Source organism: Pocillopora verrucosa, chromosome 3 (genome assembly GCF_036669915.1).
Source record: "Pocillopora verrucosa isolate sample1 chromosome 3, ASM3666991v2, whole genome shotgun sequence".
Classification (NCBI taxonomy): Eukaryota; Metazoa; Cnidaria; class Anthozoa; order Scleractinia; family Pocilloporidae; genus Pocillopora; species Pocillopora verrucosa.
In genome coordinates, this window is record NC_089314.1 from 329,711 (window position 1) to 353,977 (window position 24,267).

General features: G+C 37.6%; 2 protein-coding genes across 4 annotated transcripts in view; both read right to left on the reverse strand.

Annotated features, from left to right (window-relative positions):
• Positions 1 to 637: 637 nt before the first annotated feature.
• Positions 638 to 14,423, reverse strand: LOC131780220 (uncharacterized). The gene is made up of 8 exons (XM_066164645.1): positions 14,360 to 14,423; positions 13,341 to 13,513; positions 4,644 to 4,781; positions 4,135 to 4,278; positions 3,803 to 3,946; positions 2,148 to 2,291; positions 1,116 to 1,280; positions 638 to 735 (listed from the first exon to the last, which is right to left on the reverse strand). The coding sequence occupies exons 2-8, from the start codon at positions 13,510 to 13,512 to the stop codon at positions 638 to 640; spliced, it is 1,005 nt and encodes a 334-aa protein (XP_066020742.1). The 5' UTR covers position 13,513; positions 14,360 to 14,423.
• An 8,344-nt stretch (positions 14,424 to 22,767) lies between these two features.
• The window catches only part of LOC131769673 (neuronal pentraxin-2-like), a 33,916-nt gene continuing 32,416 nt past the window's right edge, over positions 22,768 to 24,267 (reverse strand). For 2 of the 3 annotated variants that reach the window (XM_066163873.1, XM_066163874.1), the window contains exons 7-8: positions 24,115 to 24,245; positions 22,768 to 23,069 (exon numbers count right to left, since the gene is read on the reverse strand). In XM_066163873.1, coding sequence (XP_066019970.1) covers positions 22,819 to 23,069; positions 24,115 to 24,245 — 382 coding nt within the window. In that variant the 3' untranslated portion in view covers positions 22,768 to 22,818. The remainder of the gene's footprint in view (positions 23,070 to 24,114; positions 24,246 to 24,267) is intronic. The other variant, XM_066163875.1, reaches the window with a different exon arrangement.

The following is a 24,267-nucleotide window of genomic DNA, read 5'->3' on the forward strand; positions in this document are numbered from 1 at the left end:
CAACTACTGATTTGATGCAAGTTACAAGGGTAGTTCAATAACAAAAGGTTATAGTTCTATAGATTACAGTTAACGTTTTCAGGAAAACTGTCACCTTCTACCTTTTTCAAACCGATGGTCGAGCAAGTCTCTGATTACAACAACAGCTTTCTAAGAAATGTTGTTGTTTGGTATGAGCATAATATGCAACCCCACTGTTACGGTATAATCTAACCGACAGAAAAAGACTGCAATCCTACAAACTCAACTTCTTTATTATACAAAGAGTAAAGAGTATCTCCTAAAGACAGTTCAATACTCATCGTTAATAAACTTAATTAAGCCCACTACAGTCTGTATCTTAGGTCACCACTGACCCAAACTCACGGTTTTCTCCAACGTTTCTTCAAATTAACAATCTCCTACTGTAGCTCTCTCTCTCAATATAGCTCTCTCTCGATATAGCTTTCTAAAGAGTCATCACTCCAACAACAACAACAACTAACTCTACTACTAAATATAGTTACGTTCATAAAATGTTCTGGAATATTCTAGAAGCTCACAAAAGAACTATTTTATTAGTACTACATAATAACTCCGTGACTTGATGAAACGTTCTAGAAAGTTCTATGGTACGCATGTTAGTATCTGGAGATTTCTAGAAGCTTACATTTACAACAACAATTACCCATAACACCACATACAAAATTTCTGATTTCAAGCGTGAAAAGCTTAATATCACCACCCAAGTGGCCGCTGAAAGAAGCAGAAAAAATTTTCACGATGCACAAATAATTGGTTATGAGCGCTGTACAACTTACTAAGTTATTCGTCGCGCCAGCAGTTAATATTCAAAAAACAGAGGAAAAATTTTCCTGACTGATAGATAGATAGATACATGTAAATAAATAGACGCATGAATATAAAAATGTTAAGAGAATAGATTAATAAAGTAATAAATCTCTTGAGAAAGTTTGTTAAGTTTCTCATTTCTTATTGTACCATGATCATTTTTACATCATAATACTTGATAGGCTAGCTAGGGTGATGCGAGTTTCCATAGGAAGGTAAAGCAAAATCAAGCAATCCTACATTGCTTACAACACACAAGTGAAAATTATTTTAAAGATACATACCTTGCATAGCCAATGCCTTTATCGTTTCAGATGTGTTCTTAAATTGCAAAGAGAGCTCTTCGATTGACTTAATCACGACATCCAGTTTCCTTACGACACTTTTGTTAAACGAGTGAGGACTTGTGTACCACGCCTCGATTGTTTTGTTAATTAGAGCCAGTCTTCCTGAAGAAATTAAAAGACATAAACAAAGATCTTTCAATAATAAATGTGTGGGACATAAAACATATTGATTCATGGTGTGAATTTTCAAACAAATTTCGATTCTTATGGAATCAAAATGAATTTCACAATGAGATTACTGTTGTTTCCAAGTATCATTTCCAAGTTACACTGCCCTGCGTGATTGTAATTTTCACATAATTTGCAAAGTGGTAATGAAGGTTATCTGTGTAAGGAAAAGATATCTGGGATTTTCCAAGAACTGAGATTTTGACTCGCAAGTATATTTAAATGAAATTAAATCGAACTGTCAAATAAATCTTTTACACTTTTAAAAGTCTACTTTTAGAAAACAATACTGAATTTCTCGGGAGGTTCCCCACGTGTGTTGATAGAAGGTTTGTGTGGGGTACATTCGAAGAAATGAAGCCAAAGATCACCAAGTCATTCGCAAGCAAAGGTTAGATGCGATCGGATTGTGTTACATTACTTCCTTGAACATGCGTTAGATGCGTACTTTCCACTTGCATATTGGTAACATTTTTGCGCTTCAAATTGGCGTTTCACATCGTTTTTATATGACCTCTTTTCCGTGGAACCTGTCTTACCTGGTCATCACCAGCCATTCTTTGTGGGTGAGAACCTAATACAGGTTTAACTGTGTAGAAAATGATGTCATAAGGGAGGATTGGTGACTCAACGTCAACAGCCACAAGTAGGAGGAATGTTCATCATTGGGTCAGACTTGTTTTTCGTTTTGCATCTCCTTGGTTACGAGAGAGGCCCAAGTTTCCTTCATAGACCAATCACAAACCGCATTAAAGCAAAAACAATACATCCTTAGTTGAAAATCAATGTAAATATGCATACCTTTCATTTCCAAAGCAGTCTTCCTTTCAGACATGTTCATAACATTCACGTTTACTAAATCCAGTTTTCTTTCCATATTTGTGCCCAGGGAGTCGAGGCGTTTGGACAAAGCTTCAATAGCTTTGAACATTGAGTCCTGGTTATCTGTAGACAATCGCGACAAAAAAAAGCTAAAATGGCTGATTACACACATAAGTGGTGCAAAGAAAAATTGTGGCACATTGTAGACATTCAGCCATGTTCATGACATTCACGTTTACTAAATCCAGTTTTCTTTCCACATTTTTGCCCAGGGAATCGAAGCGTTTGGACAAAGCTTCAATGGCTTTGAACATTGAGTCCTGGTTATCTGTAGACAATCACGACAAAAAAAAGCTAAAATGGCTGATTACACTCGTAGGTGGTACAAAGACAAATTGTGGAACATTGTGGACATTCAGCCATTCTTCGTGGCTGATCACCTAATACAGGTGTAACATGGCCGGAAAATGATGTCACAAGGGAGGACTAGTGACTCAACGTCAACAGCCACAAGAAGGAGAAATGTCCATTATTGAGTCAGACTTTTTTACGTTTTGCATCTCCTTGGTTGGGAGAGAGGCCCAAGTTTCCTTCATAGACCAATCACAAACCGCATTAAAGCAAAAGCAATACATCCCAAGTTGAAAATCAATGTAAATATGCATACCTTTCATTTCCAAAGTAGTCGTCCTTTCAGACATGTTCATAACATTCACGTTTACTAAATCCAGTTTTCTTTCCACATTTTTGCCCAGGGAATCGAAGCGTTTGGACAAAGCTTCAATGGCTTTGAACATTGAGTCCTGGTTATCTGTAGACAATCACGACAAAAAAAAACTAAAATGGCTGATTACACTCGTAGGTGGTACAAAGACAAATTGTGGAACATTGTGGACATTCAGCCATTCTTCGTGGCTGACCACCTAATACAGTTGTAACATGGCCGGAAAATGATGTCACAAGGGAGGATTGGTGACTCAACGTCAACAGCCACATGAAGGAGAAATGTCCATTATTGAGTCAGACTTTTTTACGTTTTGCATCTCCTTGGTTGGGAGAGAGGCCCAAGTTTCCTTCATAGACCAATCACAAACCGCATTAAAGCAAAAGTAATACATTCCAAGTTGAAAATCAATATAAATATACATACCTTTCATTTCCAAAGTAGTCGTCCTTTCAGACATGTTCATAACATTCACGTTTACTAAATCCAGTTTTCTTTCCATATTTGTGCCCAGGGAGTTGAGGCGTTTGGACAAAGCTTCAATAGCTTTGAACATTGAGTCCTGGTTATCTGTAGAAAATCGCGACAAAAAAAAGCTAAAATGGCTGATTACACACATAGGTAGTGCAAAGAAAAATTGTGGAACATTGTGGACATTCAGCCATTCTTCGTGGCTGACCACCTAATACAGGTGTAACATGGCCGGAAAATGATGTCACAAGGGAGGACTGGTGACTCAACGTCAACAGCCACAAGAAGGAGAAATGTTCATCAATGAGTCAGACTTGTTTCTCTTTTTGCATCTCCTTGGTTGAGAGAGAGGCCCAAGTTTCCTTCATAGACCAATCACAAACCGCATTAAAGCAAAAGCAATACAGCTCAAGTTGAAAATCAATGTAAATATGCATACCTTTCATTTCCAAAGCAGTCGTCCTTTCAGACATGTTCATAACATTCATGTTTACTAAATCGAGTTTTCTTTCCATATTTGTGTCCAGGGAGTCGAAGTGCTTGGACAAAGCTTCAATGGCTTTGAACATTGAGTCCTGGTTATCTGTAGACAATCACGACAAAAAAAAGAGCTAAAATGGCTGATTTTGGAAAAGAAAAATTGTGAAATTCAACCATCAAACCTTTTAGAAAAGGCTTCCGATAGCTTTGTTCACTTTCTTCAGTTTCTTCAAAGACATTAAGTTGAGTAGCTGAAACAAGACACACGCTTATACACGACTTAATGCATACCTTGCATTTCTAAAGCAGTTGTCCACTGAGATGCGTTCTTGATATGGACATTTACTAAATCCAGTTTTCTTCCAATATTTACGTCCAGTGAGTCAAGACGTTTGGGCAATGTTTCAAAAGCTTTGTACATTGAGTCCATCTTTTCTGTAGACAATCACGACAAATAGAAAGGGATTTTTAAGACAAGCGATTACCCATTTAAGTGCCAGAGATAAAGGACAAACCGGGTTTCCCAGTGAGGATTCTAGCCCCTCCTATTGCGGCCCACATACTCCAGCAGCTGTAATGCAAACATTAAAGTTCTGTAAGGTTTTGTTAAATCGCCCAGTTTTCCCAAAGACGAGTTAACACATTTGACCTAAAACTGATTTCTTAAGGAAGGCTGGTTTACCAACTTAGAGCAGGCACATCTACACGTATGACAACAACGACCTCCACACCAGCTATGACCTTTTCACCAATCAAAACCGCATTAAAGAAACACCACCACAAGTTCTAAATATACATACCTTGAATTTCCAAGACCGTTGTCCTTTGAGATGTGTTCGTAACATTCAAATTTACGAGATCCTCTCCAATTTGTTTGTCTTGCCAGTCAAGGCGTTCGGAAAAAGCTTCGATGGCTTCGTTTATTGATTCCAGTTTTTCTATGGACAGCCATGATAAGTAAAGATGTTAAAAAAACTGACTGTTTATGAAGGACAAAGAAGAGAAAATGCAGGTCATCGTTAAGACGTTTCAAACGCAAGAAGCTTAAGAGAGGATGTCAGCATCCATCGCACAAATTTGAAATATTGTGGCGAGTCGCCCAAAATTGGATATCTCTCCTACTTTCATATTTTGTAGCCCAATATGGCGGGGGTAAACCTGAAATTTGCTCCAAAACTCAGATTTTTGTTTTTCTTAGAATTTGTAGCTTTAGGTATTTAATTTTACTATGGAAAAATAATTTCCTATTTATTTACATTATTTTTACCTTTTTAAGTGATCTAAAAATTCCCGCACTAGCTAATTACGTGGTTACCATGGCAACGAGAAAAGCATTTTTGTGATTTATGGGTAGTTTGGGCTGTTTTCTGGCAATCATGTTACAAACGGGCGGAATTAAATGAGACACTTTATGTAATCTTATTTGAACAGTTTTTCTAAGGATAAAATCATTATGGGATATATGAACGTCAGTTTCAGTCGAATGCAACACTCATTTCACACAGAGCAATAAATCAGAGGTAAAGTTATCGAAAATGGTCGGAGAGAAAAGAAGATCTGTCTACGGGACAGATGGATCCATGTTTTTCAACATGTTCCTCAATGACCTCATCTTTCACATTAAGTCTGTAAAACTAAAGACTTATGCTGATGACTGCCAACTGCACACATCTGACGTAGACCCAGTAGCCTTGGAACAGCGGATCAATCATGATGTACAAATAGCAAACAAATGGTTCGAAGCCAATGGGATGAAAGCCAACCCCGCTAAACACCAAGGGATGGTTCTTGGCAAAACCGATTACCCTTTCTCCTTCTCAACCACAAGATGCCTGGGACTTTTTGGAATAATTCTTGATAATTAACTTAATTTCAAGGAACACATATCCTCTGTATGTAAAAAAATAAATAATCAGTTCAGTGTCTTCAAAAGATTTGGCAAACTTATTTCTACCGAAATTATGTTTTGCCTTTATAAAACGTTTATGTTACCCCATTTTCACTACTGTTCAATCATATGGCACTTTTGTAATTCAGAGGACTCTGTTAAACTGGACACCTTAAATAGACCTATTTTAAGATTTGTTTTAAAGGACTGGGACTCGAACTATGATGATCTTTTAGACAAGGCAGGTGTGTGTGGTTTAGCCAACAGGAGGATACAAAATATGATGATTTGTATATTCAACTGTCTCCATCTTGGTAAATATCCGTGCTATTTGAAACAACTGATCAAGCTAAGATCTCTGCTTACTCCCTAAGGGGCACCAATATTTTATCCCTTCCTAAGCCGTTTACAACCACATATGGTCTAAATTCTTTTAGCTATTCATCTATTAAGTACTGGAACTCCCTCCCTGACCACTTTAGTAAGACTGTAGATTATAGTGAATTTAAGCGCAAACTGTTAGTGCACGGTTTCTGTTAATATTACATTAATATTACATTATATTATTATATTAATGATTATTATATTATTATATTATTATATTATGAATTTTTTTTCTCTTTATAGCCTTGTTCTTGCTGTAACTTTTAAAATTAGTAATTAGGATCGGAGATACTAGCTTGTAAGCTACACTGAAATCCGAGGATAAATAAAACTTATGTATGTATGTATGTATGTATGTATGTACGGGAAGAAAAGAAAGATAATTTTTTCTGGAAGGCGAAAACAGGAAGAAGAGCCTGAAGAAACCGCTCCTGTTGTTGACGAAATCGCCTCCTCAACTCCTTCCACCTCACGAGATGAAAATCAGCTCTCTGAATTGGATTCTAATGAAACTGTTGGTTCTTCCAGAAAGAAAATTAAATATGCCGACGAGGAGCTTCTTTCAGACAGCTTTGATGATGAGTACAACTTCAATACCGAGGAAAGCGAGGGATATAGATTGATAGATGCGAAGAATTTATCCACGACGGTCTCAAAGGCGCATATGCGTGAGAAAGGTGAGAATTTTTTACTGTGATACCTGTGGTAGCCCAGTCATAAATGCCTTTGTTTTTTTCTGGGATACCTGTGGTAGCCCAGTCATAAAATGCCTTTGTTTTTTTGTCGTTTTTTTTTTCCTCCGCCACAAAAAGGAAAAATTGCGCAATAGTACCCTGTGGTCATTGGGCCCTCAACACCATGATAACTAACTGTGATCCAATGAGGTGTTCACATGCTGATCACGAGTGTTATCTTGATGATGATTGACGTTATCATACACGGACAGGGCTGGGTCACATGACGAACCACGAGATTTTGCCTATAAAACTCTTTTATCAATTGTTTTGTATTTCAACGTGTTTGGATTGCGATCACCTGGAGCATTATGGCGCAAACGCTCATATTACTTACAGACGCATGCACAAGGCGTATTGTTCGCGGCAATTCCACACTAAGAGATGTTATTGAGCGGTAATTTTGGAACGGATTGAGTCGCGAACGCTTGAAAGCCATGAAAGCCTTGAATGCCTTGTATGCCAAGTATGCCAATGCCTTAGTTGAAAAACGTACAATTGTTGTAAAAATCAAAATCTGAAATCTGAAACCAAACTGCTTATACTCTATGCAATCTATTGAACAACACTACTACCGTGAGACTGAAGAACATAACTATAATGGATGCAAACTGCTTGTGAAGAAAGACGCCATGTTGGATTCACTTGATGGTAAGGAACGCAGCTACGATAACAGTACGAATGGTATTAATTTCACGATCAGAAGGTGAATCTTATGTTTGTTTTCGTTGTAGTTGTATGGATATTCCTTTTTTAATAAATACGTGATCCAAAACCCTGTGTTTTTTGTGTATAATGTTATAATGTTAAGTATTGTTTACGCAATTGTCTTGTCACAGGCGGCCCAAGCTCACGTCTCGAGAAAAAGCCAACGATTAATTCATGAACGCATCACGCGTTGTGTGACTCGGTGTTAAGTTACGAGAGGAACCGTTGGAAATTTGAACACGTTATAAGGAATAGTATAGGGAACGAAATATGGTCGATTTACAACGATAAATATTTCGAAATATGAACAATTTTTCTCGTAAAATCAATAAAACTTACTCATACCCTGTGTATCCGTTGTAGTTTCTAGCAATTTATGCCGTTGTAAGCTTGCTTTACCATCACCTTTATTCAAATCATCTACTTTTATTACGTTGGTAAAATTTGTACAAACATTACACAAACTAACTCGCGCGCAAAGTAAGAAGACTATATTGAAGGCTTTAAATTATATTACGATCGATTTTCATCAAGAAATGGGCCAGGAATTTTCCACAATAGTGCAAATAATCATGAAGGCTGATCGCGGAAAAGCGATTGCGTGACGCTTGGTAAGCTGTAAGACGATTCTCAGCCTGCATTTTGTACCCACTCTGCACTCTCCAGTCTATATTTTGTGTCCGGTCTGCTGTCTGCATTTTGTACTAACAGGTATCTGTGGCACCAATACAGTTTATGTTTGGTTACATTTATTCGCACAACACACATAATCTACCACAAAATACCTGTGTGTGAGGTAATTCGACATTTTCGTTCTTTTCCACGTTAATACTCTTCTTTTCTTTTGTAAGAATGTAGACCAGTTAAATACAATGTTTCAAGTAATCCACCCACCCTACAAAAAAACAACTCTTGCATGCATAGCATGCCTATACTTTGAAATAGGTGTATGCCCTTGGCCAGACTTGAGCTCACTATTTCAATATACTCATCGCCAGAAATCAAGGACATTTCGAGCCCGCTAACAATTATCAGCGGTATATCGTATTACACTCCGGAACAATAGAGTATCAAGAGAATTCAATATGGCGACGATCACGGCTCAATCTGCAAAGAAGCGTGTTTCGTACCATGACTTACACAATTTGAGCACCGCAGATCTTCTATTTGATGAAAAGAAAAAGAAAAGAAGACCTGCAAGTAAATCTTTGGGATTTTTCGAGGCAGAGCGATGACTGTTAGTTTCGAAACGCGTAACTTGTATACTTTTCTGTTAGGTTTGTTCCGGTTTATTATTTCTTCGTTGGTTAATGATTATTACTTAATAAGTTTCTATTGCAATCAGTTTCATTTAAGCACATGTACCAGATGTTGTATTTCATATTTCATCGCTATAAGTTGCTGTCGACGCAACCAATTTTCTCTGCTATTCATGTACGATCCGCTATCGGCGATTCATCTACAATCTTTAGGAGCTAGACCAAAGTAAGTTTTCCTTTATTTCACATTTAAGATATTTCCTTTTCTTTTTTTGGATACGTATATCGATTTATTTCTCGCTTTCAGTTCACTTTTTAATCGCTTTATTGTTAATTAGGCTAGTGTTACGTTTCTCACGGATATTTTCTTCGTTTAGTTTCTGCTGCATTTTCTTTTAGTTCGAACCACACAAATTCAGCTACAACGTTACCATCAATCGTAACCACGCTATCTTCAACTTTACTTCGCCCTCTTCATCTGTGATTTCACACCGATCTCCTTATTTCGTTTTTAATTTTGATCGCGTACTTCATTTGATTAAACCGTGATTTATATTGTGCGTTCGGATTGTCTTCTCCGCTACAGTAGTAACCTTTGAAGGTTACAATGACATGATGTCAGAATTTTGATTTGCTTTGCTTTGCTTTGATTTGCTTTAAATTTTCACGCCAAGCCTACTGAATTTGCATTTAACGCCTAGCATATTTTATTCAGAAAAGGACCCGAGAACTAATTTATTTCCCAGCAAGAGCATAAACAAATATGGCCGATGATTCGAAGATCAGCGTTGCTCGTGTTTACCCATTTCAGTCATAGTTTTCAACATGGCGTCTCGTCACTTACTCAACATGGAAAATTAGGAATATTCTGGCGCGTTGGGAAGTTTTTTGATGGGAGGAAATGACAATTTTACAGAATATTTTGACGCTTCGAACTCAGTAGCAGTCAATTCGATCGAGAGCAGTTGACTTCATTGCTGCACTTTCCTGTAATAGGCGAGTGTCTGAGATGGAGAACGACGGATTTTGAAGAACTGTATGGCGACTTAGGTCAATGAACAATGACAAAAGAACTGGCTCGGGATGTAAGTGGTTTTTATTTATCGAGTCACTGTGAGGTTTGATGAATAGCAGAATCAATACTGAATATGTCTCGATCGAGAGCAGACGGGACCATGAGGTCGTGATTGTTATATTTTAGAAATTTTACAAATTTCCATATAGTTTCCTATATTATTTGGACGCCATTATGGGCGAAATGCGCAAGTGCGCCCGCCATCTTGTCCAATATTTCTGCCAATGCTAATCCGACACCCGCAGTATCACTACACTTGATTCCAAGGATCCAGTACCATCCAGGTATCCCAGTTACCCTGCTCACAGGGTCTAGTTTGAAGTCTATGTCGTACTGGCAAAGGAATCATTGATGGATCTTTAGTTTTCTAAATGCAGTAGTTCCTGGAAGGTTTTTCTAGATATCATGCAAAGAGGAAAAAAGCCCATCTCTTGGTATTTCGGAGATTGATACATCTTTGAATTTTTATGTGTCACGCTTGTCATGCAACTGATATAATAAGATGGAGAATATACGAAAACTGGAACTCAAATCTGGCTACAATGTGGAAGAGCATAACGTGATCATCAAAATAGCTCATAAAATCGTAAATAAACAATGTAAGAGTGTTAGGTTAGATTTTTTTTACAAATTGTAGTGATTTATGCCAGTAAACGGTGGCGACAAGTAGGCACACCATCTATATTTCATAGTCGCCAGCTAGTAAATTTTGCCGGACTTTGAGTTCGTCTCAAGATAGAACAACACAAATGCACAAGGAAATTTTTAGAGTAACTTTTTAACCATCCCTTTTCTTTTAAAATATATTTTCACAAAAAAACTACACCACAATTATAAGGACATATTGGGCTACAAATTATGAAAATAAGAGTGAAAGCAAAGTTTGGGCGACTTGCCGCTGTTTGTCTGATGCTGACAGTAGCTCTTAAAAATTCCTTTCCACAAGAAGCTGCAAGCGGTAATTAATGCAATTGTGAACTGCCAACAGCGATAAGAAGTTGTTTATGCGTCACCACCGAGTGGTTGATCAGCGTAACAGATGCTGACCCAAACACTTCTTGAGAAGGGAGATAAGATATAGTCCCTGAGATAATGTGCGCGCAGTACAAGCCAATCTTTTGGTGCGTAAATTTCCAGGACTGCCCGCTAAAATTTAAATGGAGAGAATGGCCAAAATGATTCGCTAATTTTACCGTAGTTATTCTTTCGCTTAGGTGGGAAAATAAGAGTCTGAATATTTTGTTTTCTTTTTAATGTGCTGTGAAAAGAGCTCCCGACTGTTTCGAATTGCTTTCTACTTTCGTCATTTAAAGCTGCTTTGTGAGAATAAAAATCGGTTAAAGAACAGGTGAAACCACTTTATCCTCTCTTGGTAAGACACACTGAGGAAATAAGACAAAAATAACTTACAACTCACGTCCTTTCGATCCGTGCATTATCTTTCTGTTCCTCGTTTTCGCCTTTGTGACTGATAGCTCACGCGCTTTACGCTCGGCCCATGCATTTTCAAGACCGAGGTCATAGTTTTTCATCATACGGACCGACCCTTAGCCGGTAAATATATATTTATTTATTTTTCTAACTTAGCGAAATTCTTTCCGAAAGAACCCGAATGATTTAGGGCTGTAAATACGGCAAGATCTTCCATAAACAGAACAGTTTTTGAGCGAGTAAATGGCAGTTAAAATAGAGGTGATGCAATTTAAAGAGAAATGCTTCACCGAAACAATTTCATTTGCGTAATAGTAAAGGTGATTTAAAAGGCTTCCAAGCAAACTTTGAAACATTATCTTTGCAAGTATCTGTCACCATCTGACACCTGTCAATTAGGGAGCGCGTAAGGAAGAAAAAAGCGCACGCACACTTGAAAAACAACGAAACTAGCTTAGCAAGGACTGCTGCGGCAATGTTTTCTTCAAAACAGGCCATGATCTAAGGGAAATTATTATTCACTTTCATCGACGATTAATTCATGTACGAAGATTTACCTCTGTTCATTACGTAAACAGCGAGGAAGGTAACAGTAAGTAAATTCAAATTTTTTTATTTCGAAGTGGTGAGAGTTTGCTCGTTTGTTTGTTGCAATGGCGTGTATATATCTGGTCTTTCCTCCACAAAAACTAAATTCGAATGATACACTCCAACGAGACACAAGAAGATTTAATGCGGCCTTTTTTCCAGTTTCTGTTGTGCTATTTGTGGTACAAGTGTTCAAATTGAACGGACTTGGAAAGACTCACCAAGAGCGTTGTAAAACTGAAATCAAAACTTCGCTCGCTCTTTCACCACGAACGAGTTGTTTGAGAAAATTCAGATATTAAATGAATGAAAGTTCCATCGATTAGTTCAACTTTAACCAAATACCTCGTGTTTTAACTTTCTAGGTACTTTTTGTGAACGATTAAAATTAATTATAGACGGGTTTTAAGCCGCTTGTCTCGTAATGACACTATTGCTAATACGAATTCATTCTAAAACCAATATTTTTCTGTCAACCAAAGTGATTTGAGAGAGCGGAAAGAGATGATTAATAAGATATTTATCGGCTTGAGGTTGTGACCAACGTAAAAATACTGCCCAGCCGGAAAAACGAGATATATTTATGAAAAATGAAAGTAGGGATGTACTCGGCGACTCACGAAAGCGTTACCTTGGCTCGTGGGCAGAGATAGGAAAATACTGATCGGGTAGAGAACCAATTAGATTGCAGGATTCTTTACCGTGGCTTCTGAAATAGAAATATGTATGGACCCCAAATACGGTGTATTTTCTGCGACTTCATAAGAGTGATTTCACATCGCCGTGTAAATCTTTCACTCGCCTGCTCGAAACGGTTTCCTCGACGAACGTTTTGATACCAAAAACTCTAATAAAGAAACGTTTGTGAGGAAACCATGGCAAGTGATCTCTCTCTTTGTGCTGTTATGTGGCGTATCATGCACCACATGCGATATCCACGTCTTTGAGCATAGGTGATTTGCAGATTTGTATGTAAACATAACTACGACTATGATTCCGCCGTGGCGTAGGTAAGTTAACCTTCTTAGCAAGAACCACTCTGCTTGATTTTCATTGGATATTAAAAGATCAGATTTGACACATCTGGTGCGCATCGCGGAGCCAAATTGAGCAATATATGAGAAGGCTGATTACCAGTCAAACTCCAGAAATTTGTTTTTCATACATCTAGAATTATCTCTTTCTAACCGAGGTTAGTACGGACCGAGCTTTTCTGCTTGGAGTTATAGCCCCTTCGAAGCTGGCTGCACAGTGAAATACGACCCGCTAAATTGATCACTAATAGCGCACATACTGAATGAGGAATATGATAAATGTAATATATATTATCCACGAAAGAAGATTACATATAAGGGTCTTTTATCTTTTTTTCCCTAATCGTCCTTCACCATAACTGCACATAAACATCCTTCCTCAAACGTATGTCTTACCTTTCTGTGCCCCGCATAGCCTTTGTCCTGAAACATACAGCGTGATAAATATCAATAACAGGACCAGCAAGACAGCCATGGTGAGCAAACAAGCGATCTTCCAGTTCGCAGCTGCTACCCACCCCCTGTTAGTCTTCTGTCGCTGTTCTTCATCAATACACAATGGTTCCATTCTGAAACGTAACGAAATGTTTACCTTGGTTTTATTAAACGTACGCAATACCAAAAGGAAATACAACAAAAAAGGATTCCTGATCGCAGGTTGGTGAAAAATTTCGAGTTCTGTATGTAGTTTTCGCATTTGAAAATGAAAGTATTAAGTCAACATTTTTTTATACAAATTTCACTATTTGCCGTTTGTATATCCAAGAATCGAAACGACAATTGCAAACGTCGTGTACCACTTTCGCAAAGAGTTTTAACTCTTCACTCCTAACATAAGCAGGCATTAAATTTTTCAAAATCCGAAATTCTTCCAGGTGAATGTCGGCATAACTTGTTGACAGGCTTGGAGAATTGATACTATTTTTTCTAGTGCAGGGGGCGGCTAAGGTGTTGCTTTCGCTGATGTTTTTCTTTTTTCTTCTGATCGAAAGTTGATGTGAAACGGAACCAGTCATTCTTTTGGCTGTGTTATAAAAGATTAACGTATCAAATTACCGACACTGTGCGGCCAACAGTCCTTTATACTGACACAGCATTCGCCTGCTTTATATTGGTAATACAGAAGTTTGAGTCACGTATCACAGATGATCCAAGTTGGCTAAAATCTTCATTGGCAAGTCATTCCGCCAAAATCCTCTAATGCCGCTCATTGGATTCGATTTTAAAAAAGCTAGACAACTGAATGCGATACTAACATACTGTTTTTGCGAATAGTTCCCCTAGTAAGACAGTTTTTTCATAGTTGCAAAAAACATAACAAAACATAACATTAAACATTTAACTGCGAATCAAGGACAGCAAAGCCAACTTAATTAAATATTTTGCAAATAACGCAAGGAAAATTCAAAACCAACCTGAGGTACTGATTCTGGAGTGAAATGACAAAATAATTACAAGCTTTCAAGTGCAAGGTCAAGATTCAACCGTATATCTCGTTCTGCAGTGGTTACATATGTATTTCATCATCGAACCATTTCGAGAAACCATACCGATATCACGTGATGGATGTTTTCTTAGGACTGGACCATTCAGGAAAAGAGTTGAATCACGTGCAGATATGAAAACTGAAATGAATATTTCGTCATTTTTAACTCGTTACTTGCGCGCATGCGCAAGAGCGAGTTGCAGATATGATGTGGAGAATGGCACTCGCTCGCTCGCTCGATTGGTCGATTCCTGTAAACTTTTTTTCAATTTTAGGCTTTTGAGTGCATTTGATAGTTTTTGGCGAGTAATAAACAAACGAAATGGCGACCTTTGTTGCTAAGAACAGTGGTGAGGTGAAAAAGAAGCCAATGATAATCTTAGAAGAGTTTATTTTTTTTTCGTTTCAGTTTCAACAAGCGGCGCTAGCGACTGGCAGGCGTGCGAGGATTCACACTGAAATAAGAGAACAACCTTCGTTTTCCATAAGATTGTTATTTACAATCCTTGAACTTGAAAACAATCCAAAGATTCATCAAAAATATCACTTACTCCCAAGCGCTCGGAGTTTTACAGGTGTTCAAAAGCTTTTTCTGTTATGGCGTGAGATTGGGGACAAAATCGATCATTGTATTTCGTATCTTTTTTTTTTTCCTGTGTGAAGCAACAAAAGGTGCCGGCGACTGACGAAATTACAGGTTAACACGAAAATCAAATAACACCTAAACAAACAATTTTAGCTACCGATCTCCAGTGAATTTTTAAAGAACAATTTTCTTTTAAGTTTCAAGACATTTTGAAGATTCTAAATAGATATTACGTACCAAAATGCGAAACTTATACACCACAAAATGGATATATAGGCCTGAAATGAAATTCTATCTTGTTCTTGATCATACGTTGCCTAGCACGTGACCAAAATCTACCCAGGTGGAAATCCAAAATGTCGGTGGCAGTCTTGGCTTAGTTATGTCACTCAAAACTCGTTCCCGTTTGTCTCATTTGATAAAGAGGGAATCATTAATTTTTTCTCGTTAAGACAGTATTGCCTTGATTTTCCAATATTTACAATGATAGACAGTAAATTTCACTTTTCACCCACATTTACTTCCAACCTTTTCTATTGAAACAGAAACACAAATGATATATGTATGTTATTTGCCGGCTGGGGGGTCCGTATGGTGAAAAACATTTCAAGACCGAGGTCACAGTTTTTCACCGTACGGACCGACCCCTTAGCCGGTAAATAACTTCTTTTTTTTAACTTGACGAAATTCTTTCCGAAAGAACCCGAATGATTTAGGGCTGTAAATATGGCAAGATCTTTCATAAACTGAACAATTTTTGAGCGAGTAAATGGTAGTTAAAATAGAGGTGATACAAATTAAAAAGAGATGCCTCACCGAAACATTTTCATTTCCGTAACGATAAAGGTGATTTAAAAGGCTTCCAAACAAACTTTGAAACATTATTTTTACAAGTATCTGTCACAATCTTACACCTGTCAATTAGGGAGCGTATAAGAAATAAAAAAGCGCAAGAACATTTGAAAAACAACGGAACTGGTTTGGCTTGGACTGTAACGACAAGTTTTTCTTCAAAAACGGTCAATGATCTAACGGAAAGTATTATTCACTCTTATCGACGATTCATTCATGAACGAAGATTTACCTGTGTTCATTAAGTAAACGCCGAGGAAAGTAAATGCGAGTAAATTCAATTTTTGTTATTTTGAAGTTGTGAGTTTGTTCGTTTGTTTGCTGCAATGGCGTGTGTAAATCTGGTCTTTCCTCCAAAAAAACTACATTCGAATGGCACACTCCAACGAAACAAACGGGGATTTAATGCGGCCTTTTCTCATTGAACTCCTTCAATTTCTATTGTGCAATTCACGGTACAAATGTCCAAATTGAACGGACTTGGAAAGACTCACCGAGAGCACGAATTAGTTGTAGAACTTAAATTAAAACTTCACTCGCTCTTTTACTGCGAACAAATTGTTTGAGAAAATTCAGATATTAAATTAATAAAAGTTACATCGTTTAGTTTAACTGTAACCAAATACTTCACGTTTTAACTTAGTATGTACTTTTTGTGAACGATTAAAATTAACTGCAGACGGTTCTTAGGCCGCTTGTCAACCAACGTAATTGACACCATTGCTTATACAAATCCATTCTGAAACCAATATTTTTCTGTCGACCAAAGTGATTTGAGTCAGAGAAAACAGAGGATTCATAAGTTATTTATTGGCTTAAGGTTGTGACCGATGTGTTTGCTTAAAAATACTGCACAGCCGGAAAAACGAGATATATTTATGAAAAATGGCAACGAAAGTTGGGATGTACTCGGCGACTCACGAAAGCGTTACCGTGGCCCGTGGGCAGGATAGGAAAATATCAACCGGGTAAAGAACCAATCAGATTGCGGGATTCGTTACTGTGCCCTCTAAAAAAAAAATAAATGTTTAAAATACATGACATCATTCTCCCTTGTCAAATGTAATAGCATGATCATTTCAATTGTAATGCCTTCTTATCCCAACGTTACTTTAGTTAATTAGTGAACACTGAACTACTCCTCGTACTCTAAATATGACAATCAACCACAAAATTCCCTAAACCAGATAACCTTAAACATAATCCAAAAAATTAGATAAGTCATCTGTCAATTCACGAGTTTGCTCACAGAGCACTTTGATTGTGTCTAGTGCGTAACACCTAGACACCTTGCAAAAGCGGTAAGAGATTGAGTGTCAACAAATGACGTAATGCTTTATTGGTTTTTGTAGCTAACTGCTTAAAGAGGCGTAAACTGCTATGGTGTCCTTCTGAGTAAGTGAGTGTAACAACGGAATCGAGCCCACAATGAACTCTGCCGATTTTAATCCGATATTCCCCGATCTTAACTCCTTTTTGAATCTACGGACTTCTGTGAAGTCGTAGATACTATGCTATCCAGAGTGTAAGTCCTTCCGTATGTCCATAACAATGGAAACCTGCGGATAATGCTCGGAATTCAGTTCGGTCTTCTCCAATATCGTTCGATTTTCGTATCTCGCGTCAGCGATCGTGATCGCAATTTTTTGTCTCCTGCAGGTTTTGTGTCGCATTGCTGCGATTCTTTGCACCGCCAAGGAAATATTTGCCCACCCCAAAGGAGTTCAGCCGTCGTATTGCTGCGATTATTTGTTCCGCGATTGATTATTTTAGTCAAAAATCGAAATGAAAGATTAAAATCGCTAAATATTCTCGCATGTGTGCAAATAGGCATGTGGATCAAATTTCAAAGTGAATTATGCATATTTTTTTCGTGTGTGAGAAAATCTCAAGTTTCATGGTATCTATAAATAGGAAGCAAGAGGAAAACATCGCCAGAAATCAAGGACATTTCGAGAACACTAACAATTATCAGCGGTATATCGTATTACACTCCGGAACAATAGAGTATCAAGAGAATTCAGTATGGCGGCGATCACGGCTCGATCTGCAAAGAAGAGTGTTTCGTACCATGAGTTATACAATTTGAGCACCGCAGATCTTCTATTTGATGAAAAGAAAAAGAAAAGAAGACCTGCAAGTAAATCTTTGGGATTTTTCGAGGCAGAGCGTTGACATGATGTCCGAATTTTGATTTGCTTTAATTTAATTTTCGCGCTAAGACCACTGAATTTGCATTCAATGCCTGGCATATTTTTATTCCGAAAAGGACCTGAGAACTCATTTATTTCCCTGCAAGATCATAAACAAATAGGGCCGACGATTCGAAGATCAGCGTTGCTCGTGTTTAAATGTTTCAGTCATAGTTTTCAACATGGCGTCTCGTCACTTACTCAACATGGAAAATAGGGGATATTCTGGCGCGTTGGGAACTTTTTTGATGGGAGGAAATGGCAATTTTACAGGATATTTGGACGCTTCGAACTCTGTAGCAGTCAATTCGATCGAGAGCAGTTGACTTTATTGATGCACTTTCCTGTAATAGGCGAGTGTTTGGGATGGAGAACGACGGATTTTGAAGAACTGTATGGCGACCTAGGTCAATGATCAATGACAAAAGAACTGGCTCGGGAAGTAAGTGGTTTTTATTTATCGAGTCCCTGTGAGGTTTGATGAATACTGTCTCGATCGAGAGCAGACGGGACCATGAGCTCCTGATTGTTATATTGTAGAAATTTTACAAATTTTCATACAGTTTCTTATATTATTTGGACGCCATTATGGACGAAATGCGCAAGCGCGGCCGCCATCTTGTCTAATATTTCTGCCGATGATGACCAAGAGATATTTCGGGACGACAGTTTTATTCAAAACAATTCTTGATTTGCTGTTATAAGAGAAAAACGTTCGAATTTCTTACGTGCACAAAATCCACGCCGTAAAATTCATCATGCTTAGATCGTTGTTTCGTTGACTTCACGGCAAGAAATTGCGTAGCGTTATGATGAAATTTCTGAAAGTACTACAATTTGACGTAAAATCTTCAATTAAACAATACTTTTTGAACACGTAATATTTACCGACCAATGGAGTCGTCAAATTGTCGCTAGGCCCTGCTTGAATTTCGAAAGTTGGGTATTCGGTTTACAGCCACAATTCGCATCGCTTTAGAGAACCGTTGTGTCGTTGACTCGAGAGTTTGTTCTGTCACCTTTAAGACCTTGACGTCCATTATTTTCCAAACAGAGTATTCTGTAGCATTCCTACTTTATATGCTGAGTTCCACAAGGTCTAACTCGATCGCAAAGGAACGAAAAATCCGACTTAAATATTTTGAAGGTCGGCCGTTTCATTTTCAAATATTTGATCATTTAGAGTGAACGCATAGAATAATGCCCCTTTAATACCCCCTAAAGCCATCAACATATTTTTGCAAACGAAGGATTCTGATTGGTTTTTTTTATCTCCTAACGATAGAGGAAGTTTGGGGACAAAAATTCTACTTAGTAAGGGAGGTAGGGGCAGTTACGGGTGGTTCAGGTGTCAATGTGTTAGCATATTATATTTATACTAATAATATATTTGTTTCGTTCATCGCGGAGCTTGCATTTTTGGTTGCACTATATCTTGAGTTGTGAGTAATTTCTAGTGTCGTTTCAGGGCGGTTAAATATGGTATTCTAAGTAATAACAGGTGCAGTAAGCTATATGCAGTCATCGACTGCCTATTTTTTGTGAAGTTTACAGTACGTGTCAAGATACATGAGGTAAGCGATCATCTCGTAACACAAATTTTACGAGAATGCGTAACCAGTGAAGTGGCGTAACCACTTGGATATTTAGTCATGAGATCTGTCGTGTTAAGGCGGATATCCTTATTTGTTTAGCAAAACTCCTGAGGCAAACAAAGGAATATTCGGAATCGAAGAAGAAAAAGTTGTAGAGGACAATGTGCTTTGTCAACTGTCGCGTTTTAAGGGGGGACTGAGGTGGCGAGGAAAGTTTATCATTTGGCAAGTAAACCAAACTTTTCTAAGATACTCATACCTGCTCTCGCCTTTATAATTGATCTTTTGTAGTTTGTTAATCGTCACTTTGCTGTTAATCGACACGTGGTCGGCGCCGGCCATAAGGTTAGTATAGAGTTAACAGATTTTACGACTTTATTTTCTGCACGAGGATCCACCCCCCAGTTACCAAGACATTTTATAGTTTTGTATTTTCCTTTCGTTTTAACTTTTAGATTATCTGAAGTCGTTTAATCTTAATTTCATTTTGTAAGACTATTGGAACGCCCCAAATATGCGCGAAAAGTCGTCGCAAATTGTACCTAAATTGTATCTATCTTTGTTTTACAGAACTAAATATTTGATGGAAATTCACATGTTGAAATCTGTGCGATTTATTCATATCAAAATGGGGTGACCGCCTAATAGAGCTGAAAATGATACAAAGGGGCAAACAAAACTCTCGGGTCTTTGAACACCGACCACTTGATGCGGGGTGACCGCTTCATTCAGTGCTGCTTAATACAGTTCGACTGTACGTTTTGTCAGTTATCCACCGACAAGCAGAACTCTTGTTGCGATGGTTCCCTGTACAAGACTGCTTTTACATAAATCTGACATCTGTAATTCATAACCTTTATATTATCTTCTGAGCCAGAAGTAAAAGAGGAAGGCTTAAAATGAGTTATCACAGGCTATATTCACAAACTGTTTTATCGTTTGAATCCAACTGGAATTAAGATAGAACTGTAAAAGCTGTGTCTTTTGCTTCACATCAGTCACAAAGAAACGAACAGGATTGTTTGTATATTTGCTCCAAAAGTGTGCCAGTGTCAAAAACAACGTGTGTTACGTGCAAAAAATACTTGTTTCCCTACAGTAAAACAGTTAAGACCAGCCTTTTTATTTAATACTTTCTCTCCAGCAGAAACACAGTGGATCAATTTGCATATTGAGAAAACTCGGAACTCAGTCTAATTGTTAAAAAGGCTATGAAAAACTTCTTTGAAAACTACTGCACTTCGGTACACCTATGAAACCACTGACATCCATTCAGCATACCTTCAAGGTAGACCTGTAGCGCAGTACAGCAGTATGCATGCAATTTCATCTTGCACTAGACAAACGTTTGCAGCGCGGACCGGCTTTTTCATAATAGAACCTTCCCTTATCTCGAATCGTAGGTCATTTTTGCTGCCATTAAATCTACAACATCACAAAAAAAAGCCCGAACGAAGCAATGAGTTGTAAAAAAGTATTGAGAAGCAGCCACAAATATCAAGAAAAGATAAAAACCAAGCGACTCTTTAGCGAACATGGCGGCAGAAAGAAGTCCTCAATAAGGCTGAGTCATGAAATAAACTAAGGGAACATTTATTAATCACAATGTATTTTGACAAATGTCAACTAAACAAGTTTTAAGTTTTTTCGAGACGACAATAATGCATGCTTATGATGTCAAACAAAACAGCTATTCGTTCACTAGAGTTGTTCATTAATTATAAAGTTTTCAGTGGGCGATCTATCGTTTACTTTTATTCATAGTTCTTGATTTATTAATGGCACTAAAGAAAGTTTTTTGGAGAAACCTGAATGAGTTTTGTTGTCCGTCAATAAACAGAAATCAATCCTGTATACTGGTTATCATTTTTAAGTCAATAAGAAAGCCTCAGTACGGCCTATAGTTTAAACTTGAATCGTGTTTCGAACCCGTTACGACAGTCAAGCGTTGTTCAAATAAATTAGATGCGAACATAGGCGTCGTGAAATGTCATATCCACGATAAACATGTTCCTACCCTCCAAAATTATTAAGGTATTAGATAATCGATAACCTTTGAGGGCCGCTTCACCATTTTTTAGGAAATAGCCAACATATTCGAGTTCATTTTATAAGATTGTGCCGAACTTTAGCACCTGTAGGGGTCACCTTGAATTGAATGAGTCAGACTGCACATGTTTAATAATAACAACAAAAAGATGATGATGATGATAGTAATAATAGTAATAATAATAATAACAATAATAGTAATAATAATAATAATCTGTCTTTGATAAATCAGAAACAACAAACGTGTAACTTTACAATATGTTAACAAGGAAATCATAAATATAGTTAAGAATATGTCAAAATTGTAGCATTATAGCATCATGTACAAAAAGAGGCTCAAAACATTTGATTAATAGAGCTTTCATGTATATAATTTCACAAAAAAAAAGAATAGCCCTATGTAAAGGCTAATCCATGTTATTAGGGCGAAACATGCAAACGTAACGCACCAGAAGTTTCCAATTAATATTAAAAAAAAGAACGATTTAAATGTCTTCTGTCCACACTAAAAAGGATAACCGTGCGCTACCTTACGCATGCGCATAATAAGGGCCAAAATTTTTAACCTCGATACTATTGCTGTCGTTGGTGTATGCAATGATAATGGTGCTCTATTGCGTAATTAAAATCAAAATCATTAAAGTATCTCGCAGAGAATCAAAGTCTGAGTAAGCTCATTTTCGTAACAAAAATTGAGCAAGTTATTTGTTATTTGATCCGAGGGAAGTCGGCAAAATAGCCAAATAGGGAGTGAGCAATATCTTTATAATGCGTTCGGAAGTTTGCATTTTGCAACTTTGCAACTTTTCAACCAGCGAGAACAACAATGATATTAAAAAACCGACACAAACATAAAAGGAGACGGTAAAACAGGCAAACTGTTTAGGGCACGAGAAAACACGTCTTCACGGTGCGAATGGTTTTTGTTTTGCATCTCATCAGTTGATAGGAAAACCAAATCAAGACATTCCCGAGTTACTTTCCACACTCATTGGTAGGATAAAAAAGAAAAGATGCGGGCACACATCAGATTATCAACAAAGAGTTTTCAAAGGTTGTTTTTAATGTAACATCCTTCACAATGTTCACAAATCATATCATGGATGTTTTCACTTCAGCACGATGGCTCAATTATCTTCACTGAGCCCTTGATGTGAGCTTTGAACTCGCGCCACTGAAACACGTTGCCCACCCCTGTAAGGCACGACTTTGACATGCGTGCGATTTCTTGGTCTTTTATGACGTGATCCCAAATGTTGACACCTGTCATTTCACCGATGAAAGATTGATGGGCTTCAAATTTTCCCCCCTTTGAGTCTTGCTCCTGCCCTAGTACCAGGGATCCATTTGCACGAATCATGTGACCTGTGGGGACATTAACAGGAAATTAAGGAAAAAGATAAATTCACCAGTTAAAAAAGATTCAACTTTATCTTTTGCTTTGATTAAGATTAAGATCTCTGAAGGAAATGATAAAAAGCTGAAAAGTGAGTACATTCTTTCCTTTTTTTTAATTTTCCTAATCAATAATTTACCGAATAAGTGAGTCATGTTGCTCTATTTGTTCCAATTACTCTTTGGGAACTACGCACTTTATCTTTAAATGACTAACATAACGTACACTGTAGCATTTAAGTGATAAATTTCATAATCGTTTATCAAGTGATTTCACCATCACAGTCACGTGCATTTTTGTCAAGGTTTTGCATGTTTTTCAAGTATTTCTTTTTTGGCATCAGTGATCATTACCTCGTCAGAGTTTGTCAGATATATTTTCCTTGTTTTGCGCATTTCTCGGTTTCTCGAGTATCCTTAGTCTTCTTTCGCCTTTTTCAGCTTCTTAGGGTGGTTTTTCTCAGCGTTACTTACAGATCACATATAGAGCATTCAGGAGGGAATTTTTCACTAATCGTTTCTTCTCCGCAGAAGGCAGTTTAGTTCACAACGCAATTATTTACGGTTAGTGTCCGGGACACTTTTACGCAGTTTCCTCTCAGGGAGATTCGCTTACAGTGTCCGTTAAAATGTAAATGCAAACTGGGTTTTTCGGAGTGAAATCAGAAACAGAGAACTGACAACATTCAATAGACAGCATACAATAGCTGACAACATTCAATAGTCAACAGCAAACATTGGTTTAGGTAGCTTCCCTGAAGAAAACAACCTTTTAACTGACCGTGTTTAACGAAACAGCTTTAAGAGATGTTTAAGCTTTGTTTTGTATGGAGTACAAGTCTATCTTCGTCTATCTATAACTACTTTTAAGTCTACTTGTACTTTGTACTTCGTTTATTCAAATCAATCTTGTGGAATCCTGGCGGTTTTGTCATTTCGGCCGCCTCGTATTAGCAGTTACACACACTTAACATTAAATACTATTATAGGGACAATTACTAAAAGAAGAATTTACCTGTTTGGAGACTTTTACCACGAGCGGCAACCGAACCATCTCGAAATAATTTCCATGATCCAGTGGTTTTCTCCCATGTTAAGCAGATATGATGCCACTTTCCATCATTGGCGGATACAGAAGTATAACCACTAAAATTAGCAGCAAAACGCG